Here is a 12,506-nt window from a genome sequence, read left to right as displayed (position 1 = left end):
AAAAATCACTAACGCCTTTGTAAACACGTAACATCCGAGAGAGGACATAGAATGTTATATATTTATCATTGATCTGAATCAGTATATCCCCTGAATTGCATTTTGTTTATTGTTTTGACAGTAATGTCAAAGAATTCTCTTTGTAATGTCACATACAGACAAAAATCAGGTCTTATAACACAGTGCAGCTTTATTTTTAGAAGACTTACAGTCAAAACCATGTGCCTTATAGATTAAATGGTATGAGGTAACGCATAGTATAAATTCATCAGTAGGTACAATATCTTGTGTTTCTGTATCAAGGGCTTATGGAGGGCTGATGTCCCTCTCAGCAAGTATGCCCCAGGTCTGACTGCTACAACCTCCAAAAGGGAAAGTGCAGATTCTCCTCTTTGAACCAGTAGATGCCACAGTCAACTCCCTACACATCTGAGGCCCCTTTTCTGTCTCCACTGCTTCATCCTCATTGCATTTTCCCCTGGTAGAAGGCTGTGATTGTTGAGGAGAAGGGAACAAAACCTCCTGAGCATCCCTGTGCCCTCCCTAAGCTCAGGTGTTTGGCTAAAGTGTGTAGTTATTCCCCTTGGGCTGCCACAATGGCCAATGGGTCACCTTAAAAGGCTGCTTCAAATCTGAGTTCAATGGGAGCGTGGTCCACTACCCCGCTGACAGCACCTGTGGAGAGTGACTTCACTTCTGACTCAGTCAAAAGTGCCTGGTGCGAGAGAGAATAAACTGGTCCCTCTGCCCTTCATCCCCTTGCTGTCTCACACTGCCACATACATGTAGATCAGCAGAGATTTAAACTGCTAACAGACCATAAATTAAGTGATGTTTGCCTCTAATGTTGTTTGACCATAAGTGTAGTGTTTTCATGCAAGAAAGGATGATACGCAACATTAGCAAATATGAGTTGATTATTTTTGTAATTGCTTTGAAAGCATTGTGGCAAACCTAGTCTCTAACTGATCAGGTAAAATATCTCCATTAATACCAAACAGCAGCAGTGATCAATTAAGTAGCAACGTGATTCAGTTTTTCACTTTTTTTTTTTGTTAGCTTATGTACAAAGTGGTATCAGCATTGTTAGGTTAGCTGTTCTGAAGACCTCTATGAGGTCTGAAGACCTCTGTGAGGTCAAACCTCAAATGATTTGTTTTCAGAACTCATCTTGAGAATGGCACAGTTGCTGTCCTGAACATAATCTTTTTCTCACACATCAGAGGTGAATTAGGAGGATGCTCTGAAGGATTTAGAGCATTGTGCAGTCAGATTATATGGAAAGAGAAATATTACCTTAGAGAAAAACCCAGTATGTTTCAATATTTGTTGATGTTTTAGTCAATCTGGGAAGGTGTCATTTTGTAGATGGTATCAGAAATCTAGAGTTGAAAGAAACTCAGTCAAAACAAATAGTAATAAATAAATAATTGAAACCCACAAGATCCAAATAAGTAAATAAAATACACCCCTGTTTTGAATGTATAGGCTTGTCCAACTGTATTCCCAGCTCAGGTGATCAGAGTGCCTGACGTGTGCTGTCATATATTATTGAACATTGCCTACCTTGTTCTAATACTTTCTGCCAGATTACACATTACAGCTGTACTCAGGATTTGTGTACCGATTTTATTTTTCAAAGATAGAATATCTTTGTTTGATTGCTGAAATACCTCTGAGCTGTATGGAAGATGACTAACCTAATTAACTGAGAATATTGTGGTCCCAGGCATATTACTACTTCACTGAGGGAAAGGTACAAAAGTATGGAAGACCAAGCCCTGCTTTTGCAACTAAAATGTATTCCTGCAAAAAATAAAAAAAAAAATCACCCAAAACCAACACCCCCCCTCCAAAAAAAAAGAAAACAACCCAAAAAGCCCCAAGAGTATGAGAGAAAAATCAGGCAACTTACACCAGAATTAAAATTGCGGTCAGATGAAGAATATAAAATCTTCTGTCTGAGGCACACCAAAGGTGAGTGCAGCCCAGGAGCCTCTTTCCACAAAAACGAGAAGGTGCTGCAGCCTGGGGCAAACAGAGAGGTACGGGGTGCCTCTTTTACCGGTGTAACCTCTCGGTTTCCAGCGGTCTGTGAGGAAGGGCCTTCTGGAGGCAGAGTTCGTTTTGTAGCTGGTAATCCCTAGTGGACTTTCCTTTCATGAATTTTTCTGGAAAATCCTTTCAGAAAGCCAAACCAAGGCAAACAGTGGAATTAATTTTTTTAGGATGAAGCTTGAGAGTTTTCCAAATGCCATGTGATAGCAGAGGGCTGGACTGGGCAAAGATGCCTGTGCCTGCATGGTCTCTGACACCAGAATATCCTGCTTCCAGCATCGCCCCACGGCTGATGTTTGGAAGAAAATTAAATCTGTCCCTCAAAAAATCCAGCTAGCTGAAAAATGCTTGTCAGAAGGGCAAGCATTTCTTCCTGACTCTTGTGGTGATCCAATTTTGTTCGGAAATGTAGTCCCTTTTTAGTTTTATTTTAAATACAAAGTTACTTTTACGATTACCCCTAATTTTTAAATATCAGCAAAGTTATAACTTCCTTTGGTATGTCAGCTATGTAACACCTGTTCTAAAGGTAGTTTATTCTTTTGATGTACTAAGAAATTTTAACTGAGAGAGAAAAACGATTTTCTTGTTTAGAACAAAGCAAATGCAATATACATATCAGTTATGGGTCTCATGTTTAACACTATTTAAGCTGGCATACCTCCTCCAGAGCAATTCCAGATTTGCACCAGACAGAGCACCTGTCGTCTTTGCCATTTTCTCCTTTCCAACAAAGCCATTTGCCATCCATTGGGAGGTTTTATTTTTGGAGATTGTGAGGTTGCTCCAACACAAAGAAAAATCATCAGCAGTTTAAAAGAACGATTAACTAAAATCACTTTATTGTTGCATATCACATATCAAGTTATTACATCCAGTGGGTCTGCATTTGCAAAAAAATGCATGTCCCAGCATTCGCAAGGCAATCACGTGAATCAGCTTGGATCCCAGTGGTACATTTGTATTTGAAGATTTTTAATTGGAATTTAGAAGCATGTAAACTCATTTATCATAGCTGCTCTGTACTCCCTGCTGGGGTCTTACGTGGCCAATGCAGGTTTCCCAATCAAACACAAATTTACATACTGATTTGATTTATGTTGAATGCTTGCCTAGGCTTCTTAACACACCCTTGGTTTACTGTGTGCTTTCCCCTTATATCTTTAAATGAGTATTTTATTGGTAAATAGCATGTAGGCTGACAGATTTTTTTCTTGATTCAAGAACTGGTGGTAAAGCGATCCTTTCCTGATTTATGCTTTTTTGGAATACAGAAAAAAATAGACATATCCGTTTGAAGCTGAAGGGTCAGGATTTTTTGAAAGGTTGCAGTGTGCCTGTCCTGTAGTTTGGAAAAAAGATGTGATGTGCATGTTTGGAAGCAGTCAGTGTAGGGGCTTATCAGATGCAAAAAGAAACCAGAGAAAGATGAAGCCATTAAAACGAGTTAGAAACATTTTTGTGAGAGAGATGCATGCCTGTCACAGGTTGAATCAAAATGTGTTGGTCTTGCTAATAATCGCATACAGTAAGAATTATTTCCAGGATTACTGAATGAAATTGTGTCTTTAATTTTGAAATGAGATGTGAGAACATCCTGATCACTTCTGTCTTTAAAACTGATGATCCGCAGGAGACCCACTGGGGTTTGTGAACTGCTTTTGAGGGCTCTAATAAAGATAACTGTGAGTCAGCTATTGATGGAAATTTGTTCTGCTTACATTTTTAGGCAGCCTACAAACTGGAAAAGATTAAAAACATGGGTTTTGTCAAGGCGGTTCCATTTCTAAGATAATTATAATAATTTATCATCAACATTTTACATTTATTGCATAATTCACTTTAGATCCTGATCAAATTTTAGAAAGGTAAAATCATTGCTGTTCTAGACTCAGTCTCCCCATGGATTCCATGATGGGACCTCAACTTTACTAACAATTTAAAACACTAATGGAAGAGAAACATAATAATGCTGTAATAATTAATTGTGAGCATCTACTGACACTTAGTTTAAAGCACCAACACTGACAAATCTATTAAAGAAAATAATTGGCAATATTTCTCTGAAGGGAAAATACGGACTAGCTACCTCATGCAAATATCTCAGGAGCACAGGTTTATATGCTATACATGTCCTTAAATTGTGTTGTGATTTGAAAATCTGTTTCCTGTTGTGCTTGTAGGTCTATATTCAAGAATTTTACAAAAGCTTACAGGAGCAACTAAAACCAGAACTGTAACAAAACATGCAGAGCTACATTTTGTGCAAAGAAAATTATTTGTATGTTTTAACATGCAATAATGTAATTAAATACTTCTTTTAATTTTCTGGTGAACAGTAGTAGAAAAATCGATGCAACCACAAATGACCACAAAGAAAACTACAGTACAATACACATATTTTTGAAAAAGTAAACCCTACATTTGGTCAGGGAGAGAGCAAAATGAGGTGAAATACTCAAAAGAATCTACTAATGCAAATTAATAAATCTCTGTTTGGCAGACAGTTTAATGAGTCCTTTAGCCATAGCTTGATGATTAAGACTGTGTTGCATTTGACACACAAACAGACAATACAAGCTCTTTGTTCCTTCTGAATGTTACAAAATGTCCTCTGTAAAATTATAGCATTTGATCTTTTAATGCAGAATGAATTTCCTGAGATTCTAGAGCCAAATCTCTAAATAACTCAAATTAAAGTTAATTTTAAATGGACCTGTTAATCTTTTTATCTGGCATACTTTTTGTCACAAATGATTTAAAATTGTGAAACCTTCAACTTTCCATAATTAAAAACTCACTGAATTTTTTAACTAGCCTAAGAAATAAGACTATAATTAAAATGATTTATTAACTTACCTTATAGCAACTCATCTTGATGCTAAAACAAAGTTGAAATCCAGTATGTCTGCTTTAGGCCGTAAAGTGAAATTTAGGTAGAATTTAGAAGCCTAAATCCAGAAGGCAATTCAGGGGCTCATTCTCCAATGACCATGCAATACTTAAATGGGTATAACTCAGTAGGCAAAATCGTGCTCTAAGATTTTCATGGTTGCCAGCATACAACCAAAGTGCCCTGTCTCCACTATCTGTTGTGCGCTAAACCCACAAGGGACACACTCTGAAGGATTTGCTTTAGCATACTTATCACACATGGACAGCACAAAGCACAGGAGCCCAAGTCTTTCTTCCTTGCACTCAGAGTCCACCTCTTGTAGTCGCAGTGTCCTCTCAGCATGTGGGAACTCAGTCTCTTCCTTAACCTGAGAGAAGTCAAATCCACATCTTCTAATTTCCTAATATGCTCTAACCACTAGATAATGGTGAAAGTCCTTCCACGCATGTCCTGATGGAACCGAGCCATTGGTGCTCTGTCACCAACCAGAATCCCTAGTGCCAGGAGGAGAGCCCTTGCTTCTGCAGTCTGATAGTTTGGGCTGTGCAGTGGGAGGAACGAATGCAGGGATTTCTTCCCTGGGCTGCTCATTACAAATTTATTCTGTTTATCTTGCCATATTTTGCAGTGGAAAGTATGGATCTTGTTTAACTGCTTCAATCCATTGCAGTTTCCAATGAATAGCTTTGGTAACTCCACATGCTCTTCTCTTGTGCGTCACTGTCTTTCTTTGACACTTCAGCTTTTCTTGTTTGCTCAGTAAGAACTCTGGATACCAAACACAGAGATGGTGTTTCCACCAGATGGCAGGGCTGTTAAATGCTAGGTATTCAAATGCTATATGTTTTTGTGGGTCTAGCCCAAATGCTATGTTACCCATGTCTGATTGACCATTGACTTTGAGTAGGAAAATCCTGGTCTACAGTTGGTATAATCTCTGCCCCTTAATGGTTGAAGTTATTTGTTCAGTGTTCATTGAAAAGATCAGTAGTCTTAAAGTAATTATTTGCTACACACCTCATTCACCCTTCACAAAATACCCGTTCGGGATATAGAATAATAATTAAGAAACATAGCTTGCTGTTTTACATTGTGCTTCATGTAAAATTATTCAGCAAATCATTTCTATAATGAATATGTATAATAAATCTTTAGCTTGTCCCAGGTCTAATCATGAATGGAAAAGAGAAAAGATATGTTATTCAAATAGATCTAATTAAATTAATTGATTCATTTAAAGCTCTGTCATTTCTTGTGCATTTTCCCCCATTTCCATCGCATGTCCTTCATCCAGGTTGAAAGATAAACTTTTTCCAGCTTACTTACCAGAACAATCTCATAATGGATAAAAATTTGAGATATTTTTTCCATCCTTGTTTAAAAAATACAGTAAAAGATGTACACTTATTTGTGGACTGGACCAACATTTGTCCAGTATACACTGGAAAATGAGCTCTATAGTGAAACTGCTGACCCAACATTAATTTACAGCTTGCATAAGCAGGGTTGGGATAATAAAGCTTCTTCGGTGCCTATAAGCTATAAATAGGATGCATTTGTCAATTGCCTTGCCCAGGCAAATTGTACTCGCTTTTCGCCCTGCACCTGTGTGCCTTGATGTTTCTTAGAATAGCAGTGGTGCTGTCTCTATTCAAATACTTTGTCCATCTCTCAGAACTGAAGATTCCTCCGTACTTCATTAGAGTCACGCTATCAGACTTTTGTCACCTGAGCACATCCAATAACACTGACTTTCAAACTATCTGTTTTCTTATAAGTATACTTATCTACCAGTGTTCAGGCACGTCTTTGATTATTTATCTCTGAAATGCATATGAAATTCTTGCAATGGCAGGCTAACACAGCTGGCTTTTTGTATGTTCCAGCACCTCTCTGAGAAGCATGCCTAATACAGGTTCATGAAATGCCTAAAATTTAGATGCAAATCAGGTGTCTAAATTGGGAAGACTGGATTCCAATCTACCTGTTTTCTAAACTGGGTTATGCCCATAATTTAAACTCACAAAAACTATAGAAATTGGCCACAGTAAGCCACAGTGCCTCCCAAACTATACACCTGTTCTATAGGATGAAACTTCCTGACCTGTCTTTCTTGATAAATTGTTTCCAATAACAAATTTTTCATTTATCTTCTAATCTTTCCTACCCACACTGAAAAAAAAAAAAAGAAAAAAAAAGTTAATGTGTTTTGGTACACAAGAAGTGTCTGATATGCCTCTAACAATACCTGTGGAACATTTCATTGTCCTTTGAGTCGCTGAGATGCCCTGTTGCATTTTGTGTAAACGTAAAAGCAAAGAGGTTTTTGATTTCATAGTGGTGTGCAATTGGGATGGCACCAAAATATACTTTAATGAAGTCTTTCAAACACTTTCCATCTTTCTTCTTTTTTCTTAAAAATGCAGAATTTACAACTGTAGTTGAAATTATAATACCTTTTGTTAAGACATTATATAGGTTACTACATTTCTCTTCGAAGCATCAACCAACCAGAAATTAAGCAGATTCCCCATCAGTCTTCAGGCATCTCCATGTAAGGGCTCATTCCTTCTCTGACAGCACGTGTAAAGGTCTGACTTGCTCAGGACGCGTTTGAAGCAGCAGCGTAAAGCCTGTGTAAGCCTCTGTACCCAGGTACCTGCTATTCATGAAGGAACAGCAGGAGCCACAGGCAACAGAAAAGTCTTGTACCCCTGGAACCTCGTTGTCCATCAGTGACAAAAATGCCCTTCATGTGACTCAGCCCTCCTTGCAACTGGAACCGAGCACATGCCTAGTGTCTCCTGGGCATTTAAGGGCACTGCACATCAATTCCTTTATTATGGTAACTAACACGCAGCCATCTCTCATTACGACAAGGAGTATAAATGCAACCTTGACAAGAATAGCCATACTTCTCACGTGAGCCCATTCTGTGAGGTGAAGTATGGGCATTTTAGCAATGTCATAGGTGCCTCTTATAGGTGCCCCTGTGGGGTCCTTAAGAAAGAAGGTAGCAGGGTAAGGGCCATGGGCCATTAGCTGTTATGGTGGGTTTGGTTCATGTTCCCTAGATAGGCCCTTTCTGCTACAGAATACCCCCCGGCGAATAGCTCTTAGTACCTGCTCTAGGGGCTGCTGTGCTGCATAGATGCTAAGCAGGTCTTGAAGGACAGTGAGATGGACTTCATAGCTTCGTGGACTTGTGCTGTCATGAGGGCTTCAAACTGACTTGAACAAAATAAATAATCATTGGAACAGAAAAGTTAAATGGGAGGGGACATTTTCTTCTAGGTGAATTATGAATCTAGTACAGAACTGTTTGGCTACTTCAAGATGAATTTATAAATAGTTTCAGGCCAACTGAAACTACATTTTAAGTTGTTAATGTATCCTCTGGAGGACGGCAAGGACCAGCCCCTGGTTCTAAGGATAACACCTATCTGTGACAAGTAGCATTACTAATTCTAAGCAGCCAAACTTCAAAGGGTTATAGCTTCTTGGTTATGGCTATTTGGGTATTTCCACTTAGGGGCAAAACCTTGCTACTCCTGCAGCTGCTATTTGCTCTGTGTAAAGGAGTATTTTGTGAGTATAACAGTATTATATGGCAACAGTTTTAAGACCAAGTTATTAGAAATATGGACTACTCATCACTGTAGGCAGTCTGGTTTGTGTGTGTCAGAGGATTGTGTTCATGTACCCTTTGTTGACATAGGGGAGTTTTTTCCATTTGTTTCATTTTTGACACCTGCTTCATACAACTTCAGTTCTGTGACTTTCAGACATGAGATTGAAATAAGGCAATTCTAAATCATTAATTGTCTTTATTTTCAGTGTAAAGAATGATAAATGGGGAGTGGGGGCAGCTAGTTAAGCACAAAGTTTTAAACCCTTTTGGAGGACAAGGTTGCTTCAAATTATTAAAAGGATTGTTTGATCTGTTTTCTTTCATCTGTAGTACAAATGAGAGCAGCTTTCCCTCAGCAAAAGTGTAGACCTTGAGTGCTTACCCACATGCATCTGTTTATTTCTTGAATTGTAAATATTAGAATGGGAGCACTCACAGCCACTCACTGTCTAACATGGCCAAGCCAGGGCACACTGTAGCAGTCTCAGGATTTCTGTTCATCATCCTACTAGAACGTGTGGATAAGCTTATAATGCTCCATGCTGCCCTTTGCAAATAATGGAAGGAGAGGAGGAGGTGGTTCCCTCCTTGCATGGGGCTTGGCAGTATAAAACATCTCTCATGAGCTTAAGGGGAGGTTATATTGCTGAAAATCATTATTGTTTATATATTGACATGATACATGTCACTGAGCTCTCTACAAAGGAGATAAGAAAACGGGACCGGAATCTGCCTTGCCCGCAGGTTTACATCCATTACAAAAGAAGCAGAGGATCCTGTGTGAAGTATCGTTCAACGCGGACATTGCAGTTTTACACTGCCAAGAGAATTAACTTTATCCACCTGTTTTATTATTATTATTTGCTTCTCATTAACAGGTTATTCATCAGCTTAGACTTTCAGAGAATGAGAGTGTGGCTCTGCAAGAGCTTCTAGATTGGAGGAGAAAGCTGTGTGAAGAGAGAGAAGACTGGCAGCAAATCTTGCACAACACTGAGCAAAGAATCACAGCCCCACCTCCACCCCCTTGTAAAAAGCCAACGCTGCTGAAGAAGGTAGAAGATACCTCCTGCAACAGACTCTCTTCAGGCATATGGGATACCACCATGTGATTCAGATGTGTGTGTTTGCAGACTGTTAGGAATGAAACCATCTAATGACTTCAATCTGCAAAATCAGCAAGTTTCCTTCCCTTCACAAAGCGTGCAGGGTTTTTTTATAAGCACTCATTCAAGAGCACAGGATGGAGGAGCTATTTAGATCTGTCGTGTGTGTGTGTACATGTGTGTGTTTGTTCTTTTCATATATATACACATATACATACATGTGTGCATCTGTGAGTATATATATGTATGCGTGTGTATATATATGCAGACAAACTGCACTATAAGTACTTAGTTTAAAAGTACAAGACGGTCACTTAGAGTTCTCCCGTGGACAATGAAGAAACTATGTTAAGCAAATGATGATGGAGAGAAGTGACTGACAGGCATTTTAGAGAGATCAGGAAAGTCTGTGTGCACACTGTACAGCTGTTTTATATAGTACAAAAATATGATGTTTCTTGTTCCCTAATGAATGGTTTTATTATATTACATGTATACATATATATATTTCTTTGTAGATGTCTGTGTTCTATTGGCGTTGCAAACCTGAAGATTATTTACATGTTTATTACTGGTGTTTTATAACTTTATGCAATTGGTGCTGTTGTTCTTTCTTCAAAATACAGGTAATAAATTCAGTACTCGCATTTTCCTTTCATAGTTTATCTATCTTTAACAACGTACCAAACAGTTTCAACACTGTGTTGTTTTTTCAGAACTGGCAATATCCTTTCTAAAATCCAATCCTGAAATTCTTGCAAAGCTCCTATATTGCAGGTGTGATTTTATGCTGTTCACAGTCATGAATTAGAGAGCATGACTTCTTTTCAGTGGACCTGTGTTTCTGAAAGTGTGAACTGTGAATTCTGCAGTTAAATCCCAAATCTTATTTCATCCTGGGTTATGTAAAATAATGAGGCACTCATTTAGATTGTAAGTATGGTTTGAAATTCATACCTGATTATGCATAAGGTCAGGTGTCAGTGGAAAGATACATAATGGTAATGAGGTATGAAAATAGGGCTGTGATTTACTGTTACAAGCCAGAAGGCTTTATGGAGATGGGCATATCAAAGGATCATGTCCTTATGGTGGTACAGTGATGCATTTATACCTCGAATTTCATGTAATGAAATGGTTTCAGAAATTGGAGCATTCTAGTTGGCGAACATGAGTTCTGAGCAGTCATGTTAATTTATGAAAAACATGCTGCTGGAAACTTGTTAGCTACTGCTCAGCAGTCTTTGAAATACTGCTTTGCCACTAAAAGGTGTAATTTATATGTATACACAGGTATTTTGTCAGGGGCCGCTTATTTTAAGTTCTTGGCGTATGTAGAGCCAGTGTGAAACTCTTCTTGGCTGTTTGCCCCATTCCTATTGGGATCCAGGAAAAAGTGCTTGTAATTTTGCAAGTGGATGTAAAACTAATATTTTCAAATGTAAGCTAGGTTTAAAAAAGTGAGCTCACCCTTGGTTGGGAAAGGGAAAAAAACCTGCTTAGAGATGTAGGTTTTTCCATCATGTTTGACAGAAGCTTCAAGCAGGCTGAATAGCGAACAGCAATCACATGCTTGCTTGTTTGTTTTTACAGGGAAGCAGCAAAACTCAGATTGTTCCCATGAGTATCATCAAGCTGTAGGCAGTATTAAGCACCTTCTCTCGCTGGAGATTAAAATAGACATTTTGAGTGGCCAAGGAAGGGGAGACAGCAGGTTAGCTCAGAATTTTACCTTGTTACCACTGTTAGTGGTAACAGAAGTCCTCTCTGTAAGGTTACCCATTTCCATGTCGTGGAGAAGCAGGGACTCTAGCCTCTGAATCTCCCTTCAGCTGCTGCAAATGGCCATAGGTGATGATTTACCCAGGAGGGGCAGATGACCACTGTGAGGTTATGCAGAAAAGAACTCTCACCCACTAAACAATTACATCAGAACAAGGCTTTGCCTGGAAGAATTGAGGTTTCTGCCTCGTCGCTCAGATAACCAGGGACACACAGAGATCCCCGTGCGAGAGCGAAATGAAACGGCTCCAGAAGTGGATGCAAGAAAGATAATTAACCTGACCTTGCAACTACATCGCTTCCAGGGTGCAAGCTGCTATCCCTACACGGCACAGCATCGCTATACACAGCCATCAACAACATCTACCCAGTTAGCTCAGCCATCCTGAACACCTCACTGCACTGAGACGTGCAGACGTGCCCTCAGGCTTATCACTTCTCAAAGGGGCCTGCCAAATAGCCCTCTCAGAAGCTCTATCATATTGCTAATTCTTATGCCCACTAGCTGGCTTGGTGACTGGTAGCAATCGATCCACAGCAGCCTGGAGGTTTAGGGCAAGCTGTAAAAACTGACTGCGAAGCCAGTTTAGATAATGCCAAGATCCCTGCTGCAGCAATGAGCGTGCTACCAGTCACCGAGCTGGCTACTTGTAAGGTGAGCTTGTGTAGCTCCAGACAACGCTGTTGTCATTGCGGCACTTGGAATGCGGGAGTACCCAGAGGGGAGAGAATGCATTTGGCAAGTGGAGTTTAAAATGGAGTTTAAAATGGGAAATAGTATAAATGCACATTCTACTATTTGCAATCCTTACCAAGAGTCGTCTTAGAGCATTGATCAGCCTCAGCTGCAGGAGCTCAAATGGGGTCTAAGGAACCTTGTTGCTACTCTTTCAGAGTCTGCATTGCGCCCTATTACGGCAGCGTGAACCAAGCGTGGAAAAAAAAGGTGTGTAGATCTTCCGGCAGTTTCATCGATACGGTTACACGGGAGCAGCCAGTACAAACCTGATTCAGGCAATCTGATTCTCCAGAC

The 12,506-nt window shown here is 39.4% G+C and overlaps 1 protein-coding gene across 1 annotated transcript in view; it reads left to right on the top strand.

Annotated features, from left to right (window-relative positions):
• The window catches only part of MYO16 (myosin XVI), a 404,772-nt gene extending 394,419 nt beyond the window's left edge, over positions 1-10,353 (top strand). The window contains exon 35 of the mRNA XM_075525989.1: positions 9,464-10,353. Within this exon, the coding sequence (XP_075382104.1) occupies positions 9,464-9,697 (234 nt within the window). The 3' untranslated portion in view covers positions 9,698-10,353. The remainder of the gene's footprint in view (positions 1-9,463) is intronic.
• Positions 10,354-12,506: the final 2,153 nt, after the last annotated feature.

This window comes from Mycteria americana, chromosome 1, assembly GCF_035582795.1.
Source record: "Mycteria americana isolate JAX WOST 10 ecotype Jacksonville Zoo and Gardens chromosome 1, USCA_MyAme_1.0, whole genome shotgun sequence".
NCBI classification, from domain to species: Eukaryota; Metazoa; Chordata; class Aves; order Ciconiiformes; family Ciconiidae; genus Mycteria; species Mycteria americana.
The sequence above is the reverse complement of the archived record's forward strand: the minus strand, read 5'-3'. Positions and strand labels throughout refer to the sequence as shown.